The 21,176-nt window shown below is 37.7% G+C and overlaps 1 protein-coding gene across 1 annotated transcript in view; it reads left to right on the forward strand.

Moving 5' to 3' along the window:
• The window catches only part of NAALADL2 (N-acetylated alpha-linked acidic dipeptidase like 2), a 416,276-nt gene that overhangs the window by 343,087 nt on the left and 52,013 nt on the right, over positions 1–21,176 (forward strand). Inside the window, exons 12-13 of the mRNA XM_053986839.1 lie at positions 3,312–3,458; positions 17,308–17,403. Of these exons, the coding sequence (XP_053842814.1) occupies positions 3,312–3,458; positions 17,308–17,403 (243 nt within the window). The remainder of the gene's footprint in view (positions 1–3,311; positions 3,459–17,307; positions 17,404–21,176) is intronic.

The raw sequence follows: 21,176 nt of genomic DNA on the forward strand, positions 1-21,176 counted from the left end.
TTAGTTGGTTTGAAAAGCACTTTGAGGTCTATAGGGCAAAATGCCATATTAAATCTCCGTAATAATTTCTTAAACAGCTGATTTGCTCTTTAATAGCAATATGTATAATCAATCAATAGCAATATGTATAATCAATCAATAAAGACAGAGCAGAACAGGATCTTTATAGCCAAACCTGATAGTCAGCTGGGAGAAAACAGAGAAGCATGCTTGCCATAGAATTGATGCAGTTCCTAGGAACTCCATGGTTTTTTTAATAGCCTTTGGCAGTCATTCATTAATATTTTTTTAAGAACCATCAAGCCTTCTGCCTCTAATGATCTGTTTGCTAGAGTGTGGCAGGTGTTTATAGATGAGAGAGACAGACCTGTGAGTCCTTTGCTCTGCAGCTTCTCTGGCCTTTACTAGCTCTTGTTGTTGATTTACATATTTACTGTAATAAATATGTTAATCTCTTGATTTCTGCATTTTTACAAGGTCTTTGATGAATTAAATAAATTCTGTAGCTCTTCCTTTAGACAATTTTACTTCCTCTAGATGGTCTCTCATACCTGAAGTCCTTAATTACACCAGTCCCTGACACAGGTGGTGATTCAGCTCAGAAATAGAGATCAATTATTCATGAAGAATAAGCTTCCTTGTAGTTCTGAAGCTGGGATCACTGACATACTGTAAGAATAACTGTTCATTCTTTACTTGCCCTGTTGAAAGCGCCTTAGATGTTTTAATCAATTTTCAAAAGGTGGTAATGTTTTAAGTGAAGCTGGAATCAGGTAGAGAAGTAACCAGAATTAACTAATAAGATCTGCAATGAAGTCCCACTTGATTATACTTCAGATGTGTCAGATCTGTTTTAGGACATTAACTCAAATTAAATGCATTTGATTAGCCATATGGTACTCTTCATTTTCTCAAATTTGTAACATAAACCTGTAAGATGGTGCTAACACCCAAAATGAACTCCAGAGAAATAAAATTATTCAATTAAGAATAGCATGTGAATCCTTGCACTGACACCAAGCACTCCTTGATTCCTGGCTCACCAGGGGCTTGGTTTGCCTCCAGTCTGAAGGGAGAGCTTGACTGACACAGTGAAGTCCAGTCTGAGCAGCTGAGTGCTCTAAATACAGCCAGTCTGTGTTTTTCTTGTTCAGGCTAACCACCTGAAGAAATACAGTTTGGCTGCTCTACAAATGGGAGTTACTTGTGTGTTGCTAATAGTTTATTATAGATACATTTTTTTAATATTTTTAAAAATTAATTTTATTTGTTTCTTTGTAATCGTAGAACATTATTATTCTTTAAGTCCATTAGTCTGGGGAAACATTTCATTTGTGTAATGAATGCAAAACACACTATATGAACTTTGCAGTTGTTACCAAGGAGTTGAAGAATGCTAGTGTTGTAGAGTCTGCATAACAATAAAAACAGATTGAAAGAGCACAGCATGTAAAGCATTCTCCTGTATTGGTGCTGGGTTAAATATTTATTGTTGGGCTTGTGTGTGAGAACAGTGCAAGTGGAATAAAGCAGTTAAACTCCTAAAATGCTGTACAATTGAATTGAACATTGCTGTCATAAAAATATTAATCCTATACCGTCAAGGATGGTGATAAAAACCCCCAAACCACCATATTTTATAGTCCTCTTAGCCAAAGCTGTAAACATTTCATATATAAACTTTCATGCATAAGAAAAACTAAACTTCATGGTTGCTGTAGGAAGGTATGTCTTCAGCTCCTGGTAGGCTGGTAGAAATGGGAGTTGGTGGATATTCAGAATTAACTGTCGAAAGCTGTATTTCACAATTTCACATCATTCAGTGAGTTTTTAAGCATTAAAGGAAGAACAGGCTACTCTTTACTTATGAAACTTGACCAGCTGTGGCGGGCAGTATGAAGTGAGGAGAGTCTGATCTGAAGAACACTGGGTGATCCTTAAATGCCTTATAATTCCTGGAAGGAGCAGATCTTATACACAGATATATGTATGAAATCATAACCATGGCTTTTTGCCTGGGTGTGTGCTGGGTTTGAGTGGGAGAGACTGTAGGAGGTACAGTTGTGGTAATTAAAACACCTTTTCCAATGAAGTTGTTGTTTGGGTTTCTGACATTTCTGTTAGAACTTTTTGGACAAGCCTTGAACAACTGTGAATGTATGTAAGAATGGCAGGAGCAGGAATGCTTAACAGATTAAAAAAAAAGGAGTAATATAACCACCTTTCAAAATTACTTATGAAATGGAAGCTATTTCTTGAAGGTATTTTAAAATAATTTTCTGTGAGACTCTGCAGCCTTTATTTAAACTGTGTAATATGCAATTGCCTTCTTCACAGGACTGAAATAAAACTGTGAAGCAATAATTATGCTAATTTTGAAATGGGAAAATACCAAGATTTGTCTCTGTCTAACATTCTCCTGATAACCTTGGAGACTTTAATATACAGAATTTGCTGTATTTTTATGTTAAAGTAGGCTTTTCTTTTAGAAAGCCTGTAATTTTGTAGGTAGAGGTGAGGAAGTTATGTTATTCTGTATAAGCTGTTAACTAAATGCAAATAATCTCCAGTACTTCAACTTCCTAATATTCTTGAAAAGAAACCTAAGTAGCTTATTTGCTATAATAGATGTTGAAAGCCTTTATGCCTACTGTTTATTAAGTGTTTAATTACCTGGTAGATTTAAAAGCTACACACGTATGGCACTCAGTCTGGGCTTGATTTCCAGTTTCCATATTTATTCTGTTGCTAAGATTTCGCCATTAAATATTTACATGAAGGTAATACAAAGATTTCACTGACTTAGAATTGTTTTAAGAAACCTACACAGAAGATGTGTATTGGGTATCTTTAGCCTTTTAATTCTGTTTTTCTCTTAAGCCCTACTTTGTGGGAAATTCTTTGCATTGCCAGCATTTCATAGACATATCATAGATTGAATATGATAATCCCATTCAGCTTTTTGTTGTGTCAGAGCATGCTATTAACTGAATAAAAACTGATTCTTTAGGACCCGTTAAAGTTCTCAAAATCTTCCAAAAGGCACCACCATGATGGTGGCCATGATTCTGGCCAGCATGAGACAGTCCATGTCCCTTAATTCTTCTCTTTCCTCTCCCGCCATCTCAGTTAGATAAAAATTTCCTTGTCCTCTGAAAGACTCAGCCATGTTGCAACAAAACTTCACTCTCTTTCATGTTGAAGATGCTTCAACCCAAAGAATACTGTTTAAATGAGATATTGCTACAAGTCTTCAAGAGTCTGACTGCAAATAAGTAAGTAGAGCTTTGATTTGTGTTTGTTTTTTTCAGAGCCAGAGCTTCAGCTGTGTGGAAAAGGCTAGATGTCCAGGATCCAATGTGAGCTCTGTGCAGATACAGGGAGATTCAGATTATTTCATCAACCACCTCGGAGTACCTGCCACACAGTTTTCCTATGAGGACATCAAAGCATCAGAGGTAGCTATGACTAAAAACGGACGAACTGAAAATAGCAGGAAGATAGAATTGTGTTTTCTCAGGTTACATTGTGTTCTAGTGGAAATTTATCTGCTCTAAGTGTGGTTTTTTATGTCTTCAGAGGATTGCCATAGAGCTTCAAAGTGTCTGTTTTTGTAGGGATATGGTATTCAAAGAAACAGATACACACTGAAGGATGTTGTGTTAAAAATGTTAATATTGCTGATAGTTTTATAGGCTGCATCTTATCTAACCCAACTTTTGAGACTCTTTCCAACATAGAGGAAACAGGTATTGATGTGTATTTTTTTACTGCACAGTAGGATGTGACAATCTTCAAAATGAACTCTATATCCATTTTCATACCATGAGAAAAATACAATTCTCTAGGATAAACATTGGTGGTAAGGGGCTGTATGCTGGATTGGAGTCTTCCAGACACCACAGCTTTATTCAGTCCATCATCTTGTGCGAGATAGGTGGAAGGAAGAGGCATTTTATGCTGTTTGGAGTTCAGGTTAGAATTGGACACAAATAAATTGTTAGTAGGGTTTGTCCATCCTCTACCTTCACTACTGTAGGTTTTTTGCAGCTGGACATCTCAAACCCACCCTCACTTGGTGAGCTGAGGATCAGGAAGCCTTGGTATTGGGTATTTGAAGACACAATAGGCAGGAGAAGAGGTGGGTGTTTTCATGCAGATTTAGTGATGCACTGACTTCATATTCTCCTCATTTCTCTTCTTTCTCCTCTTCACTGTGCTCATCTCCTATGTGCACATCTTTCCAAGTTGAGGAGCAAAGCTGAGGCTGGGTTGAGCGGGGATGTTTCCTGACACTGCATGCTAATGTGCTTCTCTTTCACATATGCAAAACAAAGAGGGATGTGCCAAATAGGCAGCGTTGCTTTCGTGTTATTGTGTAGATTAAAATCGATTAAATCAAGAATTTATATCAATAAGGAGACTTCTGTTTCTAAACATCATGGCACCTATCAGGCAGAGTTTTCTATTTCAGATTAAACAAAAAGTAACAGGCTGTAAGGAAAATCTGAAGGCAGAAGATGTGTGAGTGCAATGTTTATGGAAGGCTTGTGGTTCAGAGGAATTTTTTGTTGTCACTTAGCAGCTATTCCACATAGTTTGCATTCAAGATCTGTGTATATGCAATCTACAGACCATGAGAAAGAATCTGCAAAGTTGAGTATATCAAAATAGTAAGTATTTCCCAGCAACATTTACAATATGAACACTGAAGGTTCCCTCGGCTATTGTCTTCTTTAATCCAAAGTTATTCTTCATGTTCAGTTAACCTTGTAAATGTGCATTTTTGTCTCTCAGAATGACTCATCAATGTAATTAAAATCATAAAAGACAATATTTCTATATTTGCTTAAACATGACACTCTAAATTTGGTTCTTCGTTAAAAATTCAGCTTTTGTCTTTCTTGAAAATTCATTTCCTAGAAATAAACGTGGTAAGTGTAATCGGCAGTCTTGAAGTAGACATACTGCACTTCTCAGACTGTACGAGACCTTGACCCCATGAGGTCTGTTTTATGTGAGAAATAAATTTGCTTGGCACAATGTGTAAATTTCTCTTGGCAAGAGGATGGAATTTTTCCCTAGAAGTGAAGTCACACAGATTGATTAAATATGGATTATTTGCTGTATCTTTGTTATTTATTGTACAGGTTGTTAACAGTCCTCCAGAAGATAAGCTCATTGTCTCTCCTATGTTTTATCAAACAAGCAATCTGTTTATCCTTTACTGTTTATTGCCATTGTTTATTGTGGATTCTGTTCATTGGCAGATATAAGGCAGGTAAATTACTCTGTGTTGACAGCCATATTAATAAACATTGTAGGAATTTCTGTTAGGCAGGTTAGGGGCTGATAAAAATCTGTTGGTTTGCAGGGAGGGATTTTTGCGTGTTTGTTTCCATCCAGCTTTTTAAACTACACCTCAGCTTTGTCAGCTTCATTGCAAAACAAGATTTGGGCAAACAGGTTCAGAAATGGACTGTTTTGATGTGCTTTTGTAGGTTATCATTTTGCCAGGTCGATTTCCTCTTGTCTCTCTCACTGCTGTGACCTACTCAGGAATTGCTCTTCCTTTGGAATATACATCACTTGTTTATTTTACCCACCTGTCAGCCAGCGTGCAGTGTCAGGTAAAACTGATGCTGTTCCACAGCTGGAAGAAACTGGTTTAGAGTTAAAAAGCCCAAGACCTGTGCTTGAATTCTTCCTTCAGAGCAGCAGCTCCAGGTCAGCTTTAGAAATGCATTTCTTACCCAGTCGGAGTGATGCCAGTCCGCAGAGAGAAGGTTATAAAAACCTTCCATTGACAGGAACCTGAGGAGTAAATACAAGGAAATAAAAGTTGTAAGAGGAAACATTCAGGCCATAAGAGTAAGTAAAACTGTCTGGCTTGGAATTACGTAATACAGTGAACCACAGCCTCGGGGAGGTTAAATCTGCCTGGCAAATGCCCGTGGTCGGGTCTGTGAGCCAGCAAAGTGCCTTCTGAGAATTCAGCCGCTGCTGTAAAAGTGCACTGGGTGAAATGCAGCTCATTTATTCACCAGCAGAAAATATGCAGCATTTTAGTCTCAAAGTAAGTAAACTTGGAAGAATTCCTCAAGTGGAAAAAAATCATAATATTGCCCCAATTTCCAAGGATTCTCTTGCAGTTGCTGAAGAAAGCATTCCTCACCTCCTTACCTCTGGTGTGCTGGATTTTCCATCACATGAGGGTCACATTGTGATTAGTAATATGTTAGGAGGCAAGCTGATCAGATTTTCCTAATACTGCTGATTATTTTGCTTTCAGTATGAGTTGTGCTATTCAAGATGATGATTAGTGTGCATCCAAGTGGCTGTGTAGAGTCCCCAGAGAGAGACCTAAGTGTTGATTTCAAATCAGAGTTTCTCTGCTACTGAAAGCCATGATTAGTCTGTTAGTCCTCATCTCAGCAGAGAATAGAGTTAGAAACATGTTCAGTTAGTTTTACAACAACAAGGAAGAGTAACATAAACTAAGAGAGCTGTTAAATCAAAGCCTTGTCTTAGCCACTCTCTGTGCTGCATAAAAGCTGGATATCAGTCAAATTACTTCATTGTATGAGCATTGGTGTGTCAGAAATAATTACATGGCACAGGTGAGTACATTCTCATTTTTTCCCCCTATGTGTGGACTATTTCTGTGCTCTTGAAAATATTAGTCTTGTTTATATAACAGTGTATTTTCAAACCCAAAAATGGTGTAACAGATATAATACATACATGTCCTCCATAATGAGAAAATACATCCATGTAACAGACAAAAGAGTGTGTTCATCACAGCTCTGCTTGGTGTCCTCGATGTAAATTCCTCTCCTGTGCTACTTTAACTTTGTAAACAAAATAATCTTACTTACATGCCTGAAGCTCAGCTCTTGGTTACCTGACTGTGAATTAGGAATAACTCTGAAAACTCTGGATATGGTGGTATATGACCTCAGGGATGTGCACTTGGTTTCTGTTTGGATTCATGACAGTTCTCCTTTTTGAATGGATGTGCATGGATTGTGTGTCTGCCCTATCACTTAGAGCTCACCTCGTTTCTCATACTTCCCTCCCTTATTTCCTTAAGATTTGCATTGTTTTTCTTTTTGTATGAGCATCATCTCTGTAATTTTTTGTGTTTACTTCTCCTCTTGATGGAGCACCTTAAAGTGTAATTTGCTCTGCTAGACTCAACATTCTGATGGCCTTTTTTCTTTCATGAAAGGAAACAAGGAAAAGTAGTTTTTAAAAGACCTGTGTTTGGGTAGTGCTGGGCTTCTTCCCTGAAGGGAAAATGTCCAACCCCCTAGTTACAAGTTAATTTATTTTGATTACTTCTTTCATAGCACAGTTTATGGCATAGCTGCTGAAGTCCTAGAGCACAAGTAATCACAGAGACTGAGAAAAAGAGCCTTGCTGTGGCTGCCTAATGTTTGGGTAGTAGAGAAAATATAAACTGGGTTTTCCATGGTTTCAGTCAGATATTTGACTTCTTCTCCAGCATTGTAACTCAAACATCATTGAACTGTTCGGCATTTTGAGTTCCATCCCTTGCAAACTTCAGCTGATACAGGTGTATTTTGAGCTTTTTTCAAGATGGAAATTAACTGACTGTTACAATCCATTTCTGTGTCATTGCAGTCAACAGTTTCATGAGGAATCCATTTTTTTTTAAATTGTAGTTGGATGATTTCCCATGTTATCTGCATATTATTCATCCTTCTCAGTGCATCCTGTTACAGAAAGATTCCTACCTGATAACACAGAATCTTAAATCCCCTCTGTGATAATGTGGTAGTTTACATCAACATTAGCATTATTATTTGTTTTGGAAAAAAACCTGCTGCATATGCATATTATTTAAAAAAACCCAACAACTTACTCTTTTTTTTTTTTTTGTTATTTATTGATGGACACATAATCATCATGAAACATTTCATAGTAGATGTCCACATTTGGGTATGCAGGACTCACAGAACATTTACTTTTACACCTAGATCATAAAAGTTGTTTTCCGTATCTTCACTCAAACTTAAGTACAGTCAAGAAGTATAAAAATTACCTGTCACATTATTCACAGGCTAGACCAAGGTAGTGTAATACCATGGACCACTAAGCTAATTTAGAAGAAAAATGAAAAGAGGTTTCTTTATAGAAGGCATTTGTATGTAATATATGTAGAAGAGTTTAGAATTTTGACAGTTTGAGATTGTATCCTCTTTAGAGAGAATGCATAATGATTTTTATTTCTGTTGAAATATGCATAACTTTCTGAAGGTAACTTTCAACTTTCATTAGGGCCCTTAAAAGTGATTTTTACCCATGCTGTAAAACAGAGGGCACTAAATCTTAACTCTTCAGTGAATGTGGCTTCTCAGTTGTTGTTACCATCAGCCTCTGCATCCTCCCTCCCATCCCACCCTCTTTTATTCCTTTTTATCACTCTTTAGGGAAACTTAACTGCAGTTTCTTCCTTTCAGTATTTACATGCTTCGACTGACACATCATGCACTTCTCTCAAAAGAACTCAAAAGCTTTCCAAGCTTTCTTTGTTACGAGATAAGAAACAGAGGAACCGTCCTTGATGGAGAGAACTTAGGGTCTAGTTTACAAAAAAATAACTCTCGCGTTGCAAGCTGCTTTTGTCTCTTTGATGTGCTGATATTGGTGTAAGGGAGGGCTCAGGCAGCTTGGAGTGCTCTTCAGTGCATCTCCCTTTTGTCTGTTCTGAAGTGAGAAGGAAGCTGGTGTTTGAACCCCAAACACATTTCATTTTTAAATGTGTATAATCAGCGTGGCTTTGTGGAAAGAAACAAAATCTGTGGTGTAGTTTCATCTCCACAAATACAACCTTGTTACCTGTGTGTGTACCTTGAAAGCAAACCTGAGTAGTCTGACCTGTGGTATTCTTTATTTTTAGCTAGTTTTGTATCAGTCATGTAATTACTGCTCAAACAGTTCCAGTGCTTAGAGTCAATCCATTTATATTTTCTGAAGTTCTGGAGCTCTATGTTCTTAATGCAGCTCTCTCACCATCTTGAATCACAGCATTAATCCATTGTTGCTCCATATCCAGATGATTTTCTCCTTTACTTCTGGTGTCTCCTCCAGTCTCTTTCAAGCCAGGAAAGAGTTAGTGCAGCCGTGACAGTCTTGAGATTTCTGACTGCTTGGGTTATCTACAGCTGACCAGGCCCTTGTGGTAAATGTTCTGCTGTTTATCTGACATTATTATTTGTGTCTTCCTTGATTAAGCGTCACCCAGTACCAATTAATTTATCAAAGACAAGTATATTTATCAAGAAATTCCATTAGAAGCATCACAGCATCATTTTCCTGGAGGGATCAGGGTAGACCATATGCAAATACATGATGTGCTTAATTCAGCCTTAGCTGCTCAACAGAGAACTTCAGGACCTGTGGCATTTGTGTGAATGTCCTTGGAAGAGATTTAGCACTGGTTGTCTGAGTCTGCAGTTCCAGGGAGATTCTTACCCCAAACAGAAGCCTTGTTTCTCCTCTTGCGTCTGGTCTAGGAGGGAGTTTGCATAATAGCAGTGCGTTACTGTGGTGATCTGTGATTTGGTAGCTTTTCCATCTGAAAGTACAGCTCTGCACGGCTCCCCCTCACTCCCCGTTTTACCTCCCTTTTCTCCCTCGTACATGTTAAATTTTTTAAGGAAATAACACAGCTGGTAGTTGCCCATGGGGAGTTACTGGAGATGTTTCATGCCTGTATGAAAGAATCAAAGTACCAATGTGCTTGGTATACAAGAAAGTCTTTGCAAAGAGCAAATGTGTACCAGCCTCAGGATGATTGCTTGGGAACCCAGGATTCCCTTTTCTGAGCTGCCTCTGGAGAGTTTGATGCTGTTGCACTTGCTGCTGAAAGAGTTTATTAACTGTCTAGTAGAACTTCAAGGGCAGCAAGGTGTGGCATTGGGAGTTGGCTGTGTCAAGGTGAAGAGAGAGGTTTCATTTGTGTTTCTGGGCAAGCAGTGTGTAACAAGGAATAGTTCTAGGAGTCCCCAGCAGGTTGCCTGGGACTACCTGAGGGTCCAAACCACAGCTGCCTTCCTGACTCAGGGATTATGCTGACTTTATAATAGCTGTGCTTCTCTTTATTCAGACTGATTTTTTCCTGACCAATGTGTTTTTTCTGTCTCTTGCATAAATTAGTGTTTTCTAATTTCTCAGTTCAGTCAGGGGTTAGTGTAGTACTCACCAATAATTCATTAATTCATTAGTCCATCTGTTCATTTGGACGCTAATTGAGTTGAATTTGGTAGTGAGAGCATGGTGAAATTGTTAAGGTTAATGACTCAGTGTTTTACAAGACAAAATGCATTTGATGTTCAATTGATTGCTTGAGTTGTTTTATTGAATAATATGAATATTTAGCTACTTAATTTCATGGAAGAGCATCTTTGTTATTGCACTAATGCTAGTGAAACTGATGACGTCCTTATCGGTTTGGATATATTACTCTGCTCCAAAAAATTCTGTCTGGCCTCACAAATCCTAGTGCTTTGATGTTCCAAACATCACACAGTGGATCCAGAAGGGGAAAATTCTTTATGTAAACTTGCCTTATGGTATCAAAATCACACAGCTTCTTTAGCATTCATTCACACTGCATGAGTACATGTTGTTTCTGTGAGCTCTGTCCTTGCAGATTCTCTCAGAGGCTCCTCAGTGTCTTGGAATTGACTGAGGATTGTTGGAAGGCAATGGAAGAAAGACAGCATGGGAGCTAACAGGACCAATGGGATATGGGAGAATGTGAAAAACTTGTTTGGACACCAATTAATTGCCTCTGTTTGAAGCATCTAGTTATTGAAAATACATATTATCTAAGGACAGATGTCACTGAATTACCTGTTCTCCCTGGAGAATTAAATGGCCTGTTGCATTCATGGTAATGTTTTACCACTGTCCTTCTGAGTGGCTGCATTCAACTGACCAACTAAAAATATTCTGGTAGAATATCTGGAATAAGTATCAAGACATGTTTTGTGCCAATAGATATTAGTAGTGTGGCACTCAGTTTTGTCTTTTTGGGGGTAAAATCAAGATCTCTGGACAATCAAACAGCTGTGGTTTGGGTCAGTGATGCATTCTGGCTTATAAAATTTGCAATATTTGATATATCTTATCATTGACATTGAAGACCTGGTTAAAAAGGCTTCTGATAAATAAATATTGTCTTTAAGACATTATTATTCTTAGCAAAAGACAATTTTTATTCGTACTGCAAGGTGGTGAAGCTCCCACCTACACAACATCTATCTAGTGGCTAACATTAGCTCTTTTCATTCATTGTAATTAATTTTGGGTATTTTTTGAGCACTAAAATTTAAAGTGGGAAATAGGAAGCAGTGGATCAGGAAATAAAAGCATTGATAATATTTGATTGTGAAAAACATTTGATTGTGAAAGTCACTGGGATTCATGACTTCCAGCAGGACATCTTTAGGGTGATCTTCCTGGAACTTAATGTTTCTGTGTAATTTGAATGCTCACAATTGATCATAAAATGTAACAGAATGTTCTTGCACCATTCACACAACACACCCAAGAAAAGCTGTTCTCTCTTGGAGGTACTGAATCTTACTGAGCCCCCTATTTCTAAGTTCTGAAACGTTGGGAAGATCCTCTGTCAGGTTCCAGGTTTCTGACTTAGGCCACTCCTTCCTAAACTGCTAAATCTGCTTTCAGTGTAAAAAGCACCAAGGGAAAACTGCAGAGGAATAAAGCTATGAAAGTATCCTGACATCCTAAAAGTTGCTTTCTTTGTGCTGCAGTCTGTGAATTTATAGCTTTACAGTGATTATTTCAATTCTAACATGAGGAAGAAAGATTATTTCAATACTAACATAAGGAAGAAAACATTAAATTAAAAGAGATGAGAGAAATGTGCTTATATTCTTTTCCTTATGACTGTTGGCTGGGTTTTTTTCTGGCTGCAGTTGAGTTGAATAATAAAATAACTTGTGCAGCAGTGATTCCAATTCTGCCTCTCCTGTATTCTTGTGCAGCCTTGTTTGGCAGGCTTTGCTCATTTTGTCCAGCATTGGGTAGCACTGCAAGGTCACTGCACATCTTTACCAGAATATTCAAACAGAAAATAGATGTGCTTTTGTTTCTTTTCTAAAAGGTCTTCAGTAAACTGAAATGGTGAAAATACAGAAGAAAAGACTCTTGTCAGAAACTCCTTCTGACAAGCCTGTTTTCCAGAGCAGGGGCATTCTCACTTTGAAGACACATGTTAGGCTGTGGCAATTGCAAAGCTTTGCTTTATAAAAATAATTTTAAGGACCTATTTCATGTCTTATGCATCAGTGAAATAAACTTTTACATAATTTTCTAATCCTTTGTGGATTTGGGAGGTGATATTTAATTAGATATCTAGAGCATTTGCTAGAAAGGGTAAAGCCAGCCTGCTAGTGAGATGGAGAGGCAGAAAATCTCTTTTCCAGTATATTTGCAGCCCTATGGGCCTTTATTAGTGAGAAATCCTATATGCCTGTTATTATTTCATCAATTCAATTTGAACCACATTTTGGCTTCAGTCTGTTCTATTCTTCATAATCTACTTTTTCAGTAAATCTGTTTCAGTCTGCAGTACCCTCCCAAAGTAAAAGTAATCCAGATAGATGATGATAAGCCATATTTTAGTCTATGAGATACATTTTCCATTACTCTCTTTTTGATCCTTCTTACAGTCAAACCTCTTGTTCAATCACCCTGCCAGGCAGTAAAAAAAGGGGGAAGAGATGGCCTTTTAGCCTAGGTGAGATGAAACAGCTCTGTCACAAAGAAATGCAATTGTATATTTTCTGCCAGGACACTGTATGCCAATTGCTTGACTTAGGGAAAATGGAAGAAGGAATTAGTGAGAGCCTGCAGTGCAGATTTCAGAGGTGTTTTTGTTCTTCTCTCTGCTCTCTCTTTATCTTTTCTCCTGGCAGGGCTTTCTCCATCACACTATGACAATTTTTTGGCATTGGTGTTGAATACAGATGAAGACAAGTCCTGATGCAGTTGTGAAGCCTCTGGGATTCTAGGTAATAGTTTTGGGCACTGCACAACTTCAGAGTGTGCCTTGTGTGACTTCAGCCTCCCAGCTGAGCCTGTGCCCAGGTTGATTCTGAAGATGTGCAGTGTCTACTTTGTGTTTCAGTTGCCAGACACTGCACATTTCTGTGTATCCCTCAGTTCTCTGCAATTCTACTTCTTGTGCTGTTGTACTACAAAAAGGCAGAAAGACTGAAAGAGGTGAATAGCTCATGGAACACACACAGCATGTGTTTATATTGGACAGGTAACAGAGCATAGTGTCAGTCCTGATGCAGCAAAAGCAACCCCTAAATTCTCTTCTTCTAGACATTCTTCTTTGGTCTGTATGAAGAAAATAAATTTTCCTCTTGGTTTCCGTCTTTCATTTGTGTATTTGCCTTGCAGGCTTTACCAGTGTAAGATTAGCACATTTATACCTCTTTGTACAAATTTCAGAAGGATTTCTGCTCTTACTTGCTTCCTCTCTTGTTTTTACCTTTCCTGGTGCCTTCTTTTGTCTCCTGTGCACTACAAAATTGGTGCCATGAATATTGTGAAGTGCTGAAGGGCAATGCTGGCCTGAGTATGGACAATGCTGACAAAGGTTAACCAGGATGGAGTCAAACTAGATAAAGAAATTTAGATTAAAAATTGTTTTTCCAGATTACACATCTTTATTTCTGAGTGGAGAAACCTCCACTGCCTGTTACTTTCAAAACAAACAAACAACCAAAAAGCCCCCTCTCACGTCCCCCTCCTCCCCCCACCCCAGAAAAATTATTTCTGCAGATATTTCTGTATTATTCACCAGGTTAAGAATAAAAGAGGTCTTGTAAAAGCTGGGGAACATTCAACAGGCAAGAAAAATCAGTTCGGGAGTGGAATGACAGCACATTAAGAAATTATTACCTACATTATTTGAGTACATAATCTCACAATTTCTCTAACTTGTAATTTTGCTGTTTCTCAAGTAATAGTCAAGAAATCAGAATCTCTTGTGGATTCATCATTGTCCTGGTCTAGTAAAAAAATTCACATGTATTTGCAGAAATAATTCCAGTTCTAAGACAATGTCTGGCAAAATTTGATATTTTTAAAAACATTTTTATTTAATAACAGCAAAATAGATCTCTAAAGCACGTTTTGGTATTTACTGTTTTCCATTAAATCACCAGAAGTGCTGTGGGATTTTATGAATGATTTAAAATGCATTGGTTGAAAGTTGGCATATAAATTGAAGGTATAAGACAGTACACAAGGGATGGCAAATTTAGTACCTTTAGATGGTGAAACATTTTGTTCACTTAATTAGTTAAGGAAGGATAAGTTAAGTTAGAAAAATGAGTGTAGAAAATCAGAAGTGAAATTTAGTGCAAATGTCCATCATAAATAAGCAAGAGTAAGCCAGATTTGGGGTTTTAAGAGATTTTAGCCTGCATTTTCGATCTCCATTTAATTGATTCATAAATCAATTAATTACTGTCACAAGACCCGAGGGCAGCAGGAAATTGGGTTCAAATTAAAAAGAAAAGGAGGCAATTTGTTTTAAGATTGAAAGTTGAATGTTCAATCGAAGTTTAATCAGAAGTGACCCATTATTTGAAAAGTAGAACATCAATGTCGTTCTAATTTCACAGAATGCTTCATTAAATGAGTATTGAAAAGACCAGGTTAACTGATCATTCCAAAAGGAACAGGAGACAAAGGAAACTCACTTCCAAATACGTGTTATGCTTGTTCATTTCTCTTCTGAAGAGTTCACAGAGATACCAAATACTTTCACTGGGAAATTAAGGATTATTGAAGTGATCCTTTGTAGATTGTAAAGTTTGTTTGATAAAAGCATAACTTCATGTCAGAAGAGAAAATCTTCTTAATCCGTTTGACTAGCCATGAACTTAAAGAAAAATTAACAGAACACAGTGAAAAGCAAAGGCTTTTTTATCCTAAATTTTAGGATATTTCACAGTGGTCTGACTCTGAAAAGGTTTTTCCATAATTTGATACCATCTCCAGAGCAGTCACAATGCATTGAAGACTCTGCCCTCAGAACAAGGTGAGGGTGATGCTAATGCCTGGCTGGGGCAGAGGTGATGATTTGTGTTTAGGGGTGAGTATGGGAGAGAATGAGGACAACAGCTGGAGCTGTAGCTCCTACTGTGGCTGAAAAGCATAAAGGAATAATACTTTTTAATGCTTTTGGATTAGCACATCTTTCTCTTGGTGTGCATTTACTAGATATTTGCTTAGCAAATTGCTGTTCAAAAAAAAGCCAAAATACAACACTCACATGTGAGCTTGGTGAAACAATGACAGAGAAGTGTGATTCAGTTTCCAGCTCGTGGAAGGTGTTGCTGTTAAATGCTGAGAGGTGCTCTTGGAACATCATCTGGATGCCTCTCTGGCCACATATATCCCTGTGCTCCCTGGGATAAGGAATGGGCTTCTGTTAGTTGGGAAGCTCATGCAGCTTTCTCTGATGAGCATAGTGCTTGAAAAACAGCAAAAGGCAAGGGAAACAAAGTTGGACTTTCTAACAGTTCTTTATGGAGGAGCTTGTTACGAGAAAAAAGGCAAAAAAAAAAAAAAAAAAAACAGCCACAGCTGTTTTAAACATTAGCTTTTACAAGTGTACCGCAAGATGATTTCAGATGTCAGCAAGTTATTTCCAACAGCAATCCTTTTCAAGATCTTTGCAAGCAGAGACTTGATTCCTCTCAGGAGCAAAACAACTCGTCGCTTGTGATGTCCAAGTTGTTTTGCTTCATTAGCTGATCGTTGCCTGTGTATGTTGAGCTCTTCCAAAGGCAGAGGCTGAGGCAGCAGCAGAGGCTGCTGGTTCACCTGGCCCAGGTGGGGTCTGGAGTGGGGTGGGAGAGAAGCCAGGTGAGCAGTGCCTCCCTGCTCTCCAGGCAGCTGATCCACCAAGCTTTCTATTCCAAAGACATTTGTCTGGATGGAGTAATAATCTGACCTTGTGCAGCAAATCTAATTTGGTAGTCACTCCCTTCCCTGACTCTCAGTGAGATACTCAAGAGTGAATATAATTAATGCAACTCTCTAAGTTATTGATTGTATTTATGTGACTGATGATGAACAGCTTTAGCACCACCACAGCAGAATGAGGGTGTTCCTCAGCAAATGGCACAGCTCTGTAAACTGCTGTGCAAACCTGAAACAAAGATGAATAGTTATGAGTTAATGCTGAAGTATGTATTTTATCTTTGTAATAAATGACTTTGTGCATCTTCCCCATGAGATCTAAAAAAAAAAAAAAAAAAAAATCTGAAAGAAAAAATTACTTCATTTATTTTTATGATGTTTCTGTGACAAGTTATGCAACACACACATGCATCACTGAGCACAAAAATTTATATGATGTGGTACTAATTATATATATATATATTTTTTTTCTTTTAAGAAAGTGATGGGAGTTTGCTACCAGAAATAATCTCCTAGAAATGCATGGAAATACTGATAGAATATTGATCATGAAGGCATTAATTTATAGAAAAATGTAACAAGCAAATCTACCAGCAATGTCATGTAATTCCTGTTTTAGGCATCTGGGCACCTTTGAGGCTTAGAGGTTTGTTTAATATTGTTTTGCCTTTTTTTTCCAGTCCACTCCTTGGTATTGGTTTCTTGTTTCCTTGTGACAACAAATTTGCAAATAATGTCTTGCTTTTTTTTACAATACAAGAGAAGAACATTCTGTGCAAACAATGTATTAGATTGTCTGGTGTTAAAATAATGGTGAACCTAAAATATATAATTTTAGGGAATTGACAAAAACCCCTTATTATGTAGATGATATAGCTGGATAGAGAAGTAGGATGGTTGCAGGAGATAAAAGAGTATTCCTTGATTATTGTTGTTACATTTCTCCTGAAGACTTAAATCATAACGTAGTTAATAAAATGTCTGATTGCTGCTTAGCTCAGAATAAAGCTGTGTGGATTTTTTTTTTTTTTTTTTCTCCTGGTAGGCAAAATTTTTAGCTGCTTTGGGAAGCATCATTGCAGAGACAACTGCCATTCCAGAAATAAAATCATGAGACTTAGAGGGTTTTTGCCTTTTTCGGGGGCTTGCAATCAGTTCATGAGATCAGTGAAATAAGTGTCGTAATCATCAAAATTTAAGAAATATTTGAAGGGTTTTTCAATCTGTCAAAATTCAATAACCAGTTGAAGGAGGAAATCAGTGTGGAATCCTAAAAAGCCCCTTACTTCTTTCTCACAGAATTCCAGCTTTCTCTCTGAAGCTCTTTTTCCTGTACATGCAACAAAAACTGAAGAGCTGGATCCCTCCTTCAGCCTACACGAGACCATTGCAAAGGTAAGAGAAATGGAGATCACATTTATACATACTTTCCTCTTAAATTTGCTAATGATTTTGAAATGTAATTTATTTCCCTGTGAATCCCTTCAATATAGTTAAAAATTGTTTAGTTCTCTTCACTGGGATCCACGTTGGGAATATTCTTTACATTGGTCAACTTGTGTGATGGAAGCAGTTTCATGTGCAAATGCTTCATTTGAAACTACAACTTTTTATTCTTATTTTTTACTGCATATCACTCACAATCTGCTTTGCTTGTATGGCCACTCAGGCTGGTGGAAAAGCTTGTGTTGATTTGAAGCCCTTCATGTCCATTAGGGAAATAGGATTTTAGTGTTTCTTAGGTTTTTTCCATGTATATGGGTTGATACTAAATCACAGCATAAAAGTTTCAGTGTGATTTTTTACACGAGGATTGGTGTAAGTACTAATAATCAGCTAACTGTGCCTTGTGCTCTCTGATGTCAGTGGGTACCTTAATTTCATGGACACTGAAAAGGAGGAGATTTCTGAATGTGGCAGAAAAAAATGAACTAGAGATATGCAGCTATTAAACAGGTGTAATCTGAGTGCTTAGAAGATCTAATTTGTCAGAACAATTCTCAGAACAATTCATATTAAGATCTTGGCACTGAAAAGGTGGATTTAGAGTGGATTGCTGTAAGAACCATGCTGATCTGAAGCATTCAAAGAAAGAAAAATCTCTAAGTTTCCCAGTGGCAAAGAACTGAAACATTCAGTAGAGTAGTGTGATGCATTACAAAACTTGGTGGTATCTTAAATTAGATTTGCAGACCTTGTAATTTCAATATAATAATGTATATAACATCAAGTTTTAAAATGGAGGAGTGTGTGCTAGCGTGGCAGAAAAGGGAATTTCCCACCTGATGAGAAGTCAGATAAAACTCCCTTTTTATCAAATGCACACTCAGAAAAGTATGTGCTATTTTTAAATAAACTTCATCAGTGTTACTCAGCACAGTGTTTCATGATCAATTCAGTGATTAACCAGTTTGAAAATACTTTTATGTCCACTGTCTGCTCACCAGAGCATCCCCATAAGACTGGGATCATGCAGTTCTGAAAGCTGGAATGGCAGACCCCTAACAGGGGATGCCACTGCAGCCACTTGCCCAGGACCATGAAAAAATCTCATGTTGATTTTTACTCTGTCAGGCACCAAAGTCATGAAAGGCACACCAGAAGTGACATAGTTGGTTTTATGATGAGTTATGGGTGCTGACAGATTACTCTTGAGAAAATTATTAGTGAACCTGATTATTCTACACTCCAATAATGGAATTGCATAAAGTAGAACTACTCTAATGCAATTAACTTCTAAACATTAAACAAAACAGAAAGAGGGAGGAGTATTTTCATTTCTAAGGGAAATAAGGGGGTTTTATGTAACATACTGAGATATTTCAATTTGATTAAAAATATAAACACTTCCAAGGAGATGACAGGCAGGTTCTCTTCCTGAAGCAAATGGAATGAAAAGTATGCAAATGTAATGAAGAGACTGCTGGACTGTTGGTAAATGAAATTCACATTTTGACCACAGATAAGGTGCAGCACAAGAATGTTGACTGGTGGTATTTTCTAACAGGATCATACTGTTCTGTTCCTTTCAAGCATGGAAGGGATATATATTCCTATTTACCCCTGTTTACTCCCATTAATTTTCTAATATAGGGAACACTCTTTCAAATAGGCAATGCAGTGACATCCATAACTTTGGTAGTTTCTTTCTCTGTAATCTTTCTAAAAATGAAATTCTGTGGGTTGGTGCATGCTACCTCTGCCAAGTATTTTAATCTTCCTGCATGGTGTCTGCAAATGAGCTTGGGTTTTTTTTGTTTTGTTTGTTTGTTTGTTTTGGGGGTGTTTGGTGTTTGTTTATTTGGGTTTTTGTTGTTAATTTTTTTTGCATGCCAAGATAATGCAAATTAACGTGGAGGTCTCAAACTCTTAAAATCCCAAAGACTTTTGGGATTTTGCCGATTTTGAATCAAGAGAATAGTACTGTGAACAGAATGTCTGTGTGGCAGAGTTTTATCAGAGGCATTTCTAACAGTGTATTATTCCTGGTGTAGATATTTCAACAGAGTACATTCATATTCCTGTGTTATTCCTACTGTATTGTTCCCTTTTGGGAATCAGATCATTCTTGAAAAGGTTGTGCCTGGGCATGCCAAGAGCTTCTGCATTGAGACATCTCTACATCTGTACATTCCACTGAGGTATTTTCTGTTTTCATTTAGAAATTGCCTCTGTGTGGAGACAGAGGATTTGGCAGAATTGTTAGAGCAGCAGAGACACAATATTACTCCAGTCAGAGTTACAGCACCTAAAGTGTTAAAGAGTTTGTTTGGTGTGTGCAGAACTCATCTCATTGAGCAAACAGAAGTCTGATGCACCTATAAATATCTCATATCCCAGAAAACCCTTTGTCCTTGCAAGGCCCAGGCAGATACATGGCAGCCTTCCCCCACGTCACTGTGTGGAGTGCAGTCTGGAAATTTTTCCTGTATGCTTTTATTTCCATCACAAAAATGTGGCATTTTGGAGTGTCCATTTTCACAGGTAATTTCTCCAGTTATCTTTCTTCAGTAATGTATTTTGTTCAATGTAATTTCTAAAATTCCTCTCTTAGTCACATGTGCCAGACTTTCCCACCATCTCTCAGTCTCTTCATCAAAGGCACAAGTTTTGCACAGACCAGCAGAGCTCTCACATCTCCTTGGAGGTGAATTAGGTTATTACTTTGTTCTTTCAAAATGAATTACTCAAGATCCCAGTCAAGAAACAGGAATATGGACTGGGATAGGTGACAGAGGTGCTGGATGAGGTTAACGAAGCAGAAGAACAGGTCTCAGTGTTTGAAGTGAGGACCAAGGTGGGGGCCAGATCCATATTTCACAGTCTGCTGTTGATACTGAATTTTTACATGTGGAGTTTGATCTTGTTGTGAATCTACCAGAAATGTCTGGGGTACCATTTGTGTGCTCTGTCACACATGAGAATATGATTTTTGGGCTGAGGAATTGCACTATGACTTGGGGTATCTCTTAATTTTTCTCCTTGTCCTCCCACAGCTGTCAGCAATTCATGTTTTTTTTCAGAGTTCTCATCTGCCCCAAGGTGATGGAGCAGCATAGGTGCAGTGTAATGTGGCAGCTGCTCCAGTCACTCCCTAAGTTAAATAATTTCCTTTTTTTTTTTCTGACCAACATCTCTTATACTGGCTCTGAGAATCTTACTGGTATTTATGATTTGATGGTATTTGAGATGTTCAAAGCACAACTCCATTGTCTGTGGTGACACTGTGAATACTAACAAACCCAAACTTTGTGTTTTCCTGCAAAGCAGCACAGGCACCCATATTTGAATGGTTTGATTTAGCACATATTTTCTTAAGCACATAAGTGAGAATCTTTGTTTTACCTTTAGGCTTCGTGCTATATGAAAGAACATATAATATGTTATATAATATTGTATGAAGGAACATATAATCCTGTTCAAGCAGAGGGTAAATACAAACCTGCTGAAAACTCCCCTTCTACCAATGTCTGTTTTATTCTGTGGCTATTGTCAGCAGCAACAAAAGCAAGAGCAAATCTGGTGATAGAACCTGGCACAGTAACTTTGTAATTGTAACCAGTAATTAATTCCATTAATTGTGGTGAATAGGAAAGTAACAACATTCAAAAGGGAGGAAAAAAAAGCTGTCTGGGGATTTTCTCAGCATTAGATGTGAGAGAAGTGAC

This window comes from Vidua macroura, chromosome 10 (genome assembly GCF_024509145.1).
Source record: "Vidua macroura isolate BioBank_ID:100142 chromosome 10, ASM2450914v1, whole genome shotgun sequence".
In the NCBI taxonomy this organism is placed as follows: domain Eukaryota; kingdom Metazoa; phylum Chordata; class Aves; order Passeriformes; family Viduidae; genus Vidua; species Vidua macroura.